The 14,454-nt window shown below is 37.4% G+C and overlaps 1 protein-coding gene across 8 annotated transcripts in view; it reads right to left on the bottom strand.

The window, feature by feature from the left end:
• FARS2 (phenylalanyl-tRNA synthetase 2, mitochondrial) overlaps positions 1–14,454 on the bottom strand; it is a 608,095-nt gene that overhangs the window by 346,246 nt on the left and 247,395 nt on the right. For all 8 annotated transcript variants that reach the window (XM_077770046.1, XM_077770045.1, XM_077770049.1 and 5 more), the window contains one exon: positions 8,951–9,110. In XM_077770046.1, the coding sequence (XP_077626172.1) occupies positions 8,951–9,110 (160 nt within the window). The remainder of the gene's footprint in view (positions 1–8,950; positions 9,111–14,454) is intronic.

Below are 14,454 nucleotides of genomic sequence, written 5' to 3'. Positions count from 1 at the left end.
TAACGCAAGTTATAGCTACTAAATCAAACAAAATAGATAAAATGAAACAGTAAAAACTCCACAATTAATCCAAAGAAAGCAAAGCTGTAAAAAAAAAGAACCAAGAACAAATGTGACAAACAGAAAACAGCAAAATGATCATTTAAACTCAGCCACATAGATACTCACATAGATGCATATAATTTCATTAAAACAACTTTGAGGGGCGCCTGGGTGGCTCAGTCGGTTAAGCATCCAACTTGGTCTCAGGTCATGATCTTGCAGTTCATGAGTTTGAACCCCACATCAGGCTCTGTGCTGACAGCTAGCTCAGAGCCTGGAGCCTGCTTCAGATTCTGCAGCTCCCTCTCTCTCTAACCCTCCTCTGCTTGTGCTCTCTCTCTCTCTCAAAAATAAATAACATTAAAAAATTTTTTAAAACTTTGAATAAGAAGAATAAGGGTGGAATGCTGACTTCAAGACTTGTGATGAAGCTACTATAATGAAAAAATGTGACACTGGATCACAACAGACAATTAATAGATAAATGGAACATAACAGACAGTCCAGAAATAGACGCAAATATAGCCAATTGATTTTAAACAAAGGTAGAAAGGCATGATGACTTCAACAAATGGTGCCAGAACAACTGGGCATCCATATGCCAAAAAAAACCAATAATCCACAGCTCATACCATATGTAAGATTTTTCAAAACAATCACAAGCCTAAAAATACAACTAAAAACTATAAAACTTCTAGAAGAAAACAGAGTAGAAAAATCTTTACGACCTTGGGTTAAGAAAGATTTCTCAGACTGGGGCGCCTGGGTGGCTTAGTCGGTTAAGCGTCCGACTTTCGCTTAGGTCATGATCTCGCGGTTTGTGTTCAAGCCCCATGTCGGGCTCTGTGCTGACTGCCAGCTCAGAGCCTGGAGCCTGTTTCAGTCTGTGACTCCCTCTCTCTCTGACCCTCCCCTGCTCACGCTGTCTCTCTCTCTCTCTCTCTCTCCTAGAAATAACTAAAACGTTTAAAAAAAAAAAAAAAAAGAAAGATTTCTCAGAAACTACATGAAAAACATACACCATAAAAGACAAAATTAATTAATTAGGTTTCATCAAAATTAAGAACCTCTGCTCTTTGAGGGACACTTAATAGAATGAAAAGACAAGCATAGAATGGGGGAATATCTGCAAATCACATATCTGATAAAAGACTTGTCTCCAAAATACATAAAGAAGCTCTGAAAATCAATTTAAAAAAATTTTTTTAATGGGAAAAAGGTTTGGAAACTTCACCCAAGATGGGTAGATGGGTAGCAAATAAACACATGATGCTCAGCACCATTAATAATTAAGAAAATGCTAATTAAAAGCACAATCAGATACAACTATACACCTATTAGAATGGCTAAAATTAAAATGACTGACCATACCTAATATTGCCAAAGATAGGGAGCAACTTCTACTATCATGTACTACTAACAGGAATAGAAAATGGTTCACTCACCCACTTTGAAAAACAGTTTGGCAGTCTCTTATAAAGCTAAATGTACACCTCCTATTCAGCCATTCTATTTCTACATATTTACACAGGAGAAACAAAAATATATGCCCATAAAAGACCTGAACCTGGGTGGCTCAGTCAGTTAAACAGCCAACTCTTGATTTTGGCTGAGGTCAGGACCTCAGCCCCGCACTGGGCTCTGCACTAATGGTGTGGAGGCTGCTTTGGATTCTGTGTCTCCCTCTCTCTCTGCCCCTCCCGCACTCGCTCGCTCACTCTCAAGAATAAACACTAAAACTTTTTTTAAATTTTTTAATTTGATTCCATTTTAGGAACAAAGTAGAACTAACCACTATAAACCTATTATTCTCAATCACTTTCACTTTATTTATATTAACAGGGATTCATGGATAGAGAAAAATGTGAAAAGATACAGAAGACATGGGATCTTTATTACCTTTGACAACTGACTTCCCTCTTGACCAGGACTACAAACACAATTTAGAACCCTAGAATATTTTGGTTGGATGGGAACACACGTACATTGGGTTGACTAGCAGGTTATTTGGGGGATGGGGGGGTGTTATCAACACCTATCAAGGAAAAAGTTGGCAACAGGTTGGGGCAGAAGGAGAAGTCAATGAGCTGCAATTAGACGCAACAAAGCCTTACCTCACCTCAGCTCTGGAGCTTAGCCCATGAAGACTGCCCCATACTGGGATAGTTGGGTGGTGGGTCAAAATGGTGGGCCTTTATATTTCTGCTACAACCAGTCTTTGGATGTGGGCAGCCCTGGGAAAGACATGTCCTTGGGCAAGGAGACTGTCCACAAGCTGAGGCAGTCCCCAAAAAGCTGACAGCTGGGAGCCATCTGCACTCTCATTGGCATGGATCCTTGGAGGGGAATCCTAAAACATGTATCTCAGTGACCATCAGAAGTCTTTTTTTTATCTTAAACAAAAGGTAAGAGACATGATTTGCCCAAGGCAACATATCTAGTCAACAGCAAAGGATACAATCTGTTTCTTCTGCAGACTCATTAGTCTAACTTGTGTTACGAGGTCAATGCTTTTTAAAGGGACAGTCCAACGTTTAGCCAAGACTGCACCAAAGAAGGCTATAAATCCTGAGGAACAGAGAGTGAAACTAAAATGTTAGGAATCCTAAACCCCCACCTTAGTTGCTCTGAAAGAAATGATTGGCCAAATAGGATACAAAATATTGGAAAAACAATTTAGAAATGTTTAAAATGATAGCAAATGCCACAAGCATGAAAATAATCTAAAGGTTATTTTATTCCTTTCTAATTCTAAACTGGAAACCTCTCTTAGCCTTAGGATGCTGGCACAATTGAAATGTTAGCAGAAAATAATAAACTGCTTTGGAGAGGCAGGGGAATAAAACCCTGAAACTAAAGCAGCTGTAATAACAACAAATTGCCACAAGGAATTTCCTTGTGTGTTCTAATTTTTAATTTTGCTTTTCAAGAACAAAGGAATATGATATTAATAACAACATCAAAAAAAGTGGAAAGGAAGCTTAGACCATAAGCACAAATAAAAAAGAGTCATTGAATAATTCTGAGGAGTGCTAAGGCAGTAACTCCTCGTTAACTAATTAAAGAAAGATGGAATTTGAAGTTTTTAAAAGATCTTTGGTATCTATAATGGAACTGAGTTTGATGTGGCAAATAGGGCTCTACCCTGAGCTAGCAATAGGAGTCAGAATAAGGGAAGACTCAAAAAAGCAATACCTAGGGAGAGGCCCAATTTTTTTTTAACATGGCTTTCATAGACTTCACAGTCACAGAACTATTATTGAAATGATTTCTTTCTATCTTTTCAAAAGAGCTAACCTCTAAGATGGGCCTGGAAGTCAGGCTGATTGGGCTAAAACCTAGGTTCAAAAAATACCCAACCATGTGAACTTCATGGTATTGCATTTTTCTGTGTCTAGGTTCCGTTGTCTAAAAGAAACGGAGATTATAATCATAGATGCAGGTCAAAACAAAAAGATCCTTGTGCAGCATTTAACACTATTATTTTCTCTATCACTGTCATTATCATAATTAAAGCTATTATTTTTTTAAATTTTTATTTATTTCTAGGAGAGAGAGAAAGAGAGACAGCGTGAGCAGGGGAGGGTCAGAGAGAGAGAGAGACACAGACTCTGAAATAGGCTCCAGGCTCTGAGCTGGCAGTCAACACAGAGCCCGACGCGGAGCTCGAACCCACGAACCGCAAGATCATGACCTAAGCGANAAATTGCCACAAGGAATTTCCTTGTGTGTTCTAATTTTTAATTTTGCTTTTCAAGAACAAAGGAATATGATATTAATAACAACATCAAAAAAAGTGGAAAGGAAGCTTAGACCATAAGCACAAATAAAAAAGAGTCATTGAATAATTCTGAGGAGTGCTAAGGCAGTAACTCCTCGTTAACTAATTAAAGAAAGATGGAATTTGAAGTTTTTAAAAGATCTTTGGTATCTATAATGGAACTGAGTTTGATGTGGCAAATAGGGCTCTACCCTGAGCTAGCAATAGGAGTCAGAATAAGGGAAGACTCAAAAAAGCAATACCTAGGGAGAGGCCCAATTTTTTTTTAACATGGCTTTCATAGACTTCACAGTCACAGAACTATTATTGAAATGATTTCTTTCTATCTTTTCAAAAGAGCTAACCTCTAAGATGGGCCTGGAAGTCAGGCTGATTGGGCTAAAACCTAGGTTCAAAAAATACCCAACCATGTGAACTTCATGGTATTGCATTTTTCTGTGTCTAGGTTCCGTTGTCTAAAAGAAACGGAGATTATAATCATAGATGCAGGTCAAAACAAAAAGATCCTTGTGCAGCATTTAACACTATTATTTTCTCTATCACTGTCATTATCATAATTAAAGCTATTATTTTTTTAAATTTTTATTTATTTCTAGGAGAGAGAGAAAGAGAGACAGCGTGAGCAGGGGAGGGTCAGAGAGAGAGAGAGACACAGACTCTGAAATAGGCTCCAGGCTCTGAGCTGGCAGTCAACACAGAGCCCGACGCGGAGCTCGAACCCACGAACCGCAAGATCATGACCTAAGCGAAAGTCGGACGCTTAACCAACTAAGCCACCCAGGCGCCCCAATTAAAGCTATTATTAATCTAAATGACACGCAGGTTGTTTATACCTGTACAGGTTTACCAAGGTATTTTTCAGAAACTAGCGGACCATCCACTCCCCCAAATTAAATGACCCTCCGAAATGCCTGATGTAAGAACATAGCATTTCTGTTCAGAGTGCAAAAGAAGCAGCCAAGAGTCTTGAGGGAGTTGTTAAGATTCAGTGTGAACACTAGGAGAGCACACAGCACTTGTTTTGTCTAATACATAACCCCTCACCCTTGTAGTTCAGAAAAGGGGCCTGGGTTTGGTTTGCCTTGCTTGCCAGGCCTGCTTAATGTCTACCCTGAGAAGCATCTTAGCAGATGTTACAGATGTGTAAACACACCTGGGGACAAGCTCACTCCCAGCGACGGCTCCCTTGGCAATATGCATAGGAAAGATATACTAGGGCTAGGCAAAAATGCATCTTTAAGGATTTTCAGGGTATTTGGCTACTGTGTGAATGGGGTTAAAAATGATCACATGGCTGGAAGGAAAGAAAAAATAAAACGCTTTTATCACAGACTTTATTTAGTGCATTGAACATGTATTCTCCAAGCAGGTGGATTTTTTACTTCAATGCAATTCCACAATTCTACCAACTCAGTCTTATAAACAAAAAGTAAATTTGAAGATTTATAAAACAGTAACTCTGATCTGTAATGAAATCTAAAACCTAAAAGTCAAGGCCAATAGCATTTTAAAAATAAAGCAAATGTTTGGCTGAAATAAAGAAGTTACAACTTCACTGCTGTTTCAAAAGTTAAGCACCAGTTGGAAAAATCATACACCGCAGGAATTTTTTTTTATATATGGAAAACTGCTACCTGGAAACTCTGGCCTAAAAGCACAATTTTGAATGATATTCAAATACAAATATTAAAAATAATAACATAAAGGAAATCCAACATCAGATGTGGAGAAATATATATCTCCAAGGCTTCCAGGAAGGTTTCATAATCTACAGGGGGTCTGGAACATTGTTTTCTTTTTAAAGTATTTGCTGGTGTTCAGAGAGGACATTAAGGCTTCCATCAACCCTGCTATGACTGTTATGCCAGTCTGGTACAAAGCCACATCTCATTTCATTAGACAAAATAAAGACAAATCAACCATAACTACTGTTCTTTGACTGTATAATAGTTCCTCATAAAATCCCTGTTTTTACTGCCTTGTCTTATTTTTTCTTCCCTTCCTTAGTCCTTCATTATTTTTCATATTAACATATTTACTTACCATTTTCTTCTTACAAGGCACCTTTCATGTATATTATTTTACTTTAATCTCATGGGAAACAAGTATTATTATCTTGGCTTTTAAGAATTAGAAGACTGAGGCCTAAAACACTAAGTGACCTGTTTAAGATTTCAAAGTGGAGGGAAGAGAAACTAAGTTTAATTTTTCTGACGCCACACTACCATTTCTCAGTAGAAATGAGGTTTCTCCGTTAACCATTTTTCTTCCTTTCTTGGGTGTCCTTCATGCCTTAGTGCCATACCACTTCATGCTTACTCTCAATGACTAGAGTCAGCCCTGAGGTCATCCAACCAGGAAGCTCCCCTGGAGCACATGCCCAGTCTCAGGGGAGGCCCCTCTGGCAGTACTCCCATGCCATTTCACGTTTCCCCGTGAGAGGGGTCAAAATTTATGGCTCCATGAAAACAGAGATTATGTCTAACTTATTTAATACTGTAATGCCTGAAATGTGCTGTATATCCAACTGTGCTCCCTGCTCAGAAAAATAAAAACTCAGCCCCAAAGAGAGTTCAAATGAGCACACAAAAGACCATCTCCTCAGGGACTCAGCCTGTGCACCAGAAAAGCTTCCTGGCCAGGGGACATATAAGCGGACACTAGAGGATAAAGAAGAATTATCCAGGGGCGTCTAGGCGGCTCATTCTGTTAAGCGTCCGACTTCGGCTCAGGTCATGATCTCACAGTTCATGGGCTCGAGCCCAGCATCAGGCTCTGTGCAGACAGCTCAGAGCTTGGAGCCTGTTTTGGATTCTGTGTCTCCCTCTCTCTCTCTGCCCCGCCCCCACTCATGTTCTGTCTCTCTCTTCTCAAAAATAAATAAACGATAAAAAATTATCCAGTTGAAGGGTGAAGGGACTGGGAGGACCTAAACAAGGTGAGGGGGTAAGACAATAATGAAAAATAACAAAATAGAAGAAACACAAATACTGGCATTTAAGAAAGGAGGCTACCTGCCTGTTCAGAACCACTCAATTATCTAAACAGGAAGCAGTTTCTGAACCTCATCAACAGCAAATCCTTTGATGACAGAAATGTGTCACAAGGAACAAATAAAGAGGGTTCTAAAAACAATTCTTTCCATAGTTTGACAATGGGAAAAGTCAGATGATCATGAACCGTTTTGTAAAATGACCAGAGAAGGAATATGATCTCCCTCAAATACTACAATCCCTTCTACCCTAACCTGCCCTGAAAATGGCCTGAACAACACAATCCATCTCTCCTGTGTTCCAGTGTTAAGTACATAATATTACTGCTAAAAATGTCACAAGTCCTTTCTTTTATCATGAGAGTAAAGAGAAGCTGGCTATAATAGGATTTTCCTATCAGCAATCTCACTCTGAAACCTGCTTCACTATTATTACATTATGTCATTTAAATACAAAATACTGCATACCAAGAGACAGAAATAGAAAATAGCAAATATCTATGTACCCACCATTCAGTTTTATTAAAGTATAACATTTTTTTCATATTTAACTTTCTATCTTTTTAATTTTAATAAAACACTTGAACACACTTAGAAGCCTGGTTTGTACCTCCTCCCTATACTATTTTCCACCTCTAGCATGAAGTTGATGTTCTCTTTTTAAAAACACATACATACATATATACATATATATATAAAGAATATATACTGCAACATGAACGGATCTTAAAATGATTATGAAACAAACCAAGCTAAAAAAGGGGGAAAAAATAGGGTACATATGATAGGATTCCATTTTTAAAAATCTAGAAGGTATAAATTAATCAATAGTGACAGAAAGTAGAAAACCGATTGCCTGGGGTGAACAAATGTAAGGAAGGGCATGAAGGAGAGATTACCAAGGTATAGGAGGAAACTTTGGGGAGTTTCTGCTGGTGGTTTCATGGGTATATACATATGTCAAACTCATAAGAGTCTGTAAATATGTTCACTTTACTGGATGTCAACTTAGCAGCCTGTATACTTTTATTTTTTTTGAAATGTTTTACTTATTTCTAGGAGAGAGAGAGAGAGACAGCGTGAACAGGGGAGGGTCAGAGACAGAGGGAGTCACAGACTGAAACAGGCTCCAGGCTCTGAGCAGGCAGTCAGCACAGAGCTTGACGCGGGGCTCGAACCCACAAACCGCGAGATCATGACCTAAGCGAAAGTCGGACGCTCAACCGACTAAGCCACCCAGGCGCCCCAGCAGCCTGTATACTTTAAATATGTATAGTTTATTTTATATCAATTATAACTCAAGAAAGCTGTTCCTTAAAATTTCATAAGAGTAGTAGGAGGATAAAAGAGAATCCTAACCATGCTATGCTTCTGTCTTCTAAACATCTTTTAAAATACAGGTAAAAAAGTTTTAAATTCCCCTAACCTTCTCTTTATATCTTTCTAAAAATAAACAAAATAGTATCTCAAGTAAATTACAAATAGTGAGGGGGATGGGGGCATTACAGACAAAAAGTTATCCAGAGATATAATGGAGAGCAAGGACTGAAGTGAGAATCCAGGTCTTAAAAAGACTGCTCTTCCTCCAGGGAATTCACTGTTAATATGCTTGCTATTGATAGTAATAATCGGTGTGTCAACATACAAAATTTTGCACTGCGCCCACTCACATGGTTGAGAATCTTGTTCATCAATCCAAGTCTGACCTAATGATAATGTAGTAAAAGAATAACACTAACCAACCTATACACTTTCTCCGCACTGATCTTAATTCATTCTCATTCTTATCAAAGGTCGTAATCATTTTTTCTTTTCAAGGTAATTCCACTTTTGTGTCCTCTGGCTCCACAAGTGAAATGAAACAGCAAATCTGTTAAGTTCTACTTCACTGAGGACCAGAACCACTAAGCCATAACTTAGACCCAAAAAAATCTAGACACAACTAGTCTTTTTTTTTTTTAGAGCAAGCTCCATGTCCAATGTGGGGCTTAAACTCATGACCCTGAGATCAAGACTAGCATGCTCTTATGACCAAGCCATCCAGGCACCCCAACACAACTAGTCTTAGTGATTTCAGAAAGATGGTAATTGTTAAATATTTAAGCCCCCAAAAACAATTGCAGATGAGTACCTACCATCTCCAAAAAGATGTGTCACAAGTCTGGTAAGCGTTTGCTTAAGGTCAAACTCAACGAGCTTTGTGGCCTCCATGGTATGTGTCTCCTGTTTATAGGCAGAACGAGAATTCTGTTCAAAGAGCTGTAGGCTTTCTCCATCCTTTATGCCAGTAAATAACTGCAAACCAAGAGGAAAAAGATTCACAAATAAAAACAGTAATGTGGTCAGTCTACATGAAAAAAACATAATATGGGAATAAAATCCATTAAGTCTTCTAGTCAATGAGCATACTGGGATTAACATTCATTTAGTACTGACTCTGGACAAAGCACTATGCCACATGTAATGGAGAGTTTTTAGGGAATTAAAAACACTGTTAGGCTCTTTTTTCATCTCTTCATTTTACTTTGGCTTAACTTACAGTCATTTCCTCAAAACAGACATCATCCTCAATGCTAATAAAAATACCACTGAATCCCGCTTTCAGATTCTAAAATTATATCCCTACATCCTACAGTATCCTTATATTGTGACCTGAGACTAGGTACGAAAGTATAATCCAAGAATTAAATTCTGGAAAATTCATGAAGTCAGGAAGCATGCTGGACTTTGCTTTAACCTTGTTATCACTAAAAACAAGGACATAATTTTGCCATTTACTATCCAAGTAAACACAGGGAAGTGTTATGATAGAGAAATCTCAGGTAATGATTTGTAAAGTAGAAATAATAACACTAAAAGACTGTGATAATTAAAATAATACGTGAAAAAACATAGAGTAACTGGCACATTGCGAAAGATAAAAAAATTTTGATTATCATCATAATCATCATTATTAATCACAACTATTATTAGTCATAAGCTGCTTTACTGCAAAATAAAGTATCTCTATCTTTCACAAAATAGATCCTCACCTGCTAGGAGAGGAGTAAAGATGGAGAACTGAGCAAATGAATCTATCATTCTTTCCATCTAATGTCCCCCCCAAAAATTTTTTTAATGTTTTAATTTTACAAAAAATGAGTCAACTGCTGTTTCTAGTAACATTGGGGTGAATAATTAGAACAAAATTTGCTCATAAATTTGCTAAAACACACAAAAATTCTTAAAAGCATAGAAGTAACACAATAGAGAGGAATTACTTAAAACTCTACGAGAAAGCACAAAGCCAGAAAATAGCCCAGCATAAGCCATAGAGAAACACTGAGAATATCTGCATCTCCAATGTATCAACTGAAAAGGTGAACACTGGTCATGACAGCTTACTATAACAAGTAAGGCTAAAGTGAAAGCCCACAGTATCTGACCAAGTTAGGTTATCGAATAAACATCCCTAAACCACTTGCCCTCATGGTAAGGGATGAATACAATAGGAAACCAGTTCTTGTACAGACTTGCAGTCCAGGCTCACATTACCTGGGCAAGAGAGAGAATTTCAGGCTGTGAAAATGGACTAAGGCAATCACAGACTGGTAGTTCCTCTAAGTGCCCACCAAAATCAAATGAAAATCTCAGAAAAATATTCTACTATCCTATAACTCAAATTAGTCCTATGAGAGCTGAAGACTGTGCAGCTGCCAAAGTAGATGTTTTTCTAACACTTACTTTTTTTTTTTAAATTTTTTAATGTTTTATTTATTTCTGAGAGAGAGAGAGAGAGAGAGAGAGAGGTGCAGCGTGAGCAGGGGAGGGTCAGAGAGACAGGGCGATACAGAATCCAAAGCAGGCTCCAGGCTATGAGCTAGCTGTCAGCACAGAGCCCGAAGCGGGGCTCAAACCCACGAACTGTGAGATCACGGCTAGAGCTGAAGCTGGTTGCTTAACCGACTGAGCCACCCAGGCGACCCTCCAACACTTACTTTAAAAGTAACTTAGAACAACAAAAAGAACAAATAAAACTATTAAGCACCACATTTTCATTATGAAACAGTCAATGCCCAACTTTCAAAATGCTTTAATAAGGTGGGGGGCAGGGGGAGAGGAGAAAAATTGAGGGAAAGAGTGAACAGGGGAACTAGTGAGGTACTAAGGTTGATCTAAAATAGCCACCAGAAAAAGTAAGTGACCTTAAGTGTGAAACTGCTACAACTATTCTAGGAGATATGCCTAGGGACCACAAGAAAAGGACTGAAAAGCAAGCCCAAGTAAAAGTAAAAGTCCTCCAAAGGCATCATTATCATGGAAGAGAAAAAGGTGAAAATAATGAAAGACAACTCCTTTGACAACTGAGTGGGGAAGAGTAAATGAGGCAAAAGAGAAAACTTTATTGGGGCTCCATAAAATAAAGCAAATTTAAAAACTTAAGAAAATTTATAAAACTATTCCTCAATCCACCTACCAACAAACAAACAAACAAAACAAAAACAAAATATTCCACTGAAGACTCTGCACTTTGCTACACTAACAGAAGAGGGCACCAGACAATTATAAATTCTTCCAAACAACCCAAAAAAAAGTAACAAGAAAATGAAATAAAGCTAAAGGGAATCATTATTATCCCCCACCCCAGAAAATCAGAAAACCATTCAACACAGCTTAATGGATGAAATTCTAATCCTTTCCCCCTTGACCCCCTAAAAAGTCAAGAAGCAGAAGCAGATGCAGATGCAGAAGGTAACATACTACTTGAAAAGTAAACTTAATACACTAAACCACGCATTTGGGGTATAAACAATTGTTTGAGTCAGAAACTCAAAAATTAAGAACAAAACTGTATGAAAAACAGGAAGAAATGAGAGTTGGTTGAACTCAAGAAAAAAAATAGAAGAAAATTATCTCAGAATGGAAGTCTAAATTGCAAAGTATGCAGGAGGTAACAGCCTTAATGAGGATTTAATAAGGGACATTAAAGAAAAGCAGGAAGACAACTAAGATAAGAACAATGAGGTGAAGAAAGAAGAGACAGAGAGAAAGTCGTGGAAAAAGAAGCCATTCAAAGAAGGAATAACATATATATAATTGGAAGTCCCTGAAAGAGGAGAAACAAAACACTGGGACAGGACTAATGGGCACCAGATAAAATAAATATCTGAGAAAATGCACCTGGGAGGACAAAACACAAGACATATCCTGGGAAAAACTCTATAGAGAAAGTTGGGATAGAAGGAACCTACTTAAACATCATCAAAGCCATCTATGAGAAGCCTTCAGCTAACATCATCCTCAACAGGGAAAAACTGAGAGCTTCCCCCCTGAGATCAGGAACACGACAGGGATGTCCACTCTCACCACTGTTGTTTAACATAGTGCTAGAAGTCCTAGCATCAGCCATCAGACAACAAAAGGAAATCAAAGGCATCAGAATTGGCAAAGAGGAAGTCAAACTTTCACTCTTCGCAGATGACATGATACTCTACATAGAAAACCCGACAGACTCCACCAGAAGCCTACTAGAACTGATCCAAGAATTCAGCCAAGTTGCAGGGTACAAAATCAACGTACAGAAATCGGTTGCATTTTTATACACCAATGATGAAGCAACAGAAAGAGAAATCAAGAAACTGATCCCATTCACAATTGCACAAAAAAACATAAAATACCTCGGAATAAACCTAACCAAGGATACAAGAGATCTGTATGATGAAAACTATAGAAAACTTATGAAGGAAATTGAAGAAGACACAAAGAAATGGAAAAACATTCCATGCTCATGGATAGGAAGAATAAATAAGGTTAAGATGTCATTACTACCTAAAGACTTCAAAGATAAAGAGGAAAAATCTCCTAGGCTTCCAGAAAAAATGATCAAAAAAGTTAGAAGGGCAAAGCAATTAGACTAGAATCAGACTCCTCAAAACAACATAGACAACAGGGCAAGAATGCAACCACAATTTCAAACAACTCAATAATAAACAAAATTTTTTTCAGTATGGAACAAGAATTTTATATCCAGCAACACTGGCCTTTGAGCATGAGGTCTACAGAAAAAGTTGTAAACATACAAAAAACACAGGGGTTTTCACATTAATGAGCATTTTTGAAGAATTCAGCAAAGAATAAGCTTTATTCAAACAGCATAATTGGAAAATATTCAACTAAAAAAGAAAAACTATCACATTAATGATGAATAATACATTAACATATAAGATTGTAGATGTGAGATTTAAACAGAGTAGAAATAAAAGAACAAGAAATGGAAGAGGAGAGGAAGCAGAAGTGGCAAATGGAACATACACACATTGGTTACTGTATACATGATAGGTAATAGTTAAAGAATACTTTTTAAAAAAACTAGTAAGTTAAATAAGAAAACAGTGAAATGCGAACATTTAAAAAGATGTAAAAATAAAAGTTACCATTAAAACAAAAATATGAACCTTTCTAAAAGGCAAAAATCTAATTCAAAAGCAAAAACATAATAAACCAAAATATATCTGGTGAATGAAGAAATATGCTGAATATAAAATAACCATAACTACATAATACTATTGTGGAGTTGAGACCAAACATAACAGGCATTATCAATAAACATGAATGGACTAGATTCACCTCTTAAAAGAACAAAAAAAAAGAACAAAAATATTAAATGTGATCACAAAGTAGGACCCAACTAACTCTATGCTGTTTACAAGAAATACACATTAAACAATGTTTAAAAATAAAGGAACAAAGTAGAGTATAACAAGCAAACAGAAACAAAAAAATCAAGCACAGTAATCATGAAATTTAAAAAGGTAAAATTCAACCAAAAAAATAAAACACTAAACATGAAAAAGAAGACCTATTAATTCTAAGTTTCCAAGTCATTATAAATGCAGAGTACTAATCAATATTTACAAATCAAATAAGACAGAAATCACACTTATTCAGAAAAATACACAGAAGTCCATTCTCCAGTTCATGGCTACTGTGTTGGGAGTCCCCACGTTTGGAATCTCCCCTGGCCTCCAGGGGCATTTTTATCTTTGACGTGGCTCTGGAAGCTATGAAGAAGCAGCCTAGTGGCAAGCCTGGCAAAGTCACACCAGTCCCGGGACCCAAGTGGCCACCACCAGGCTTCAGGAGGTGCTAGGCTCATCAGAGCCCCACCCTAACCCTTCCCATAGACTAGGCAGACTGCAGCAAGCAGAAGCAATTGGGTTCTTTCATATCAAAACAGCAAAACACCAAAAAGGAAGTTGAGAGAATCCAACTCTTTACTATCCAAGCCACACGCAAGCCTTCCTGACACACTATAACCATGTACCTTGCACCACATGGAAAATAAACTCCAAGCAGCCCGAAAAAAAGAAGAAGAAGAAGAAGAAAGGGCGAAAAGAAAGAGAAAGAAAAAGAGTAAAATCCATAGGAGATGCAAAAGACACGCTTAGAAACACTAATAATAGAATTTAATATACTATTCTTATGATAAAATCAAGTAAACAAAATCAACTTAAGAAGACAGAAGACCTAAACAACATAACTAACAAAGGTAAGTTGATAGAAGACCTAACAACATAATAAAGTTTTCTAATAAAGAAAATTTATGAGGTTTAGGTCTTCTACATTCTTAAGTTGATTTTGTATACTTGGTTATTGTATA

Source organism: Crocuta crocuta, unplaced genomic scaffold (genome assembly GCF_008692635.1).
Source record: "Crocuta crocuta isolate KB4526 unplaced genomic scaffold, BGI_CrCroc_1.0 scaffold24, whole genome shotgun sequence".
In the NCBI taxonomy this organism is placed as follows: Eukaryota; Metazoa; Chordata; class Mammalia; order Carnivora; family Hyaenidae; genus Crocuta; species Crocuta crocuta.
This window is presented reverse-complemented; position numbering and strand designations above follow the sequence as displayed.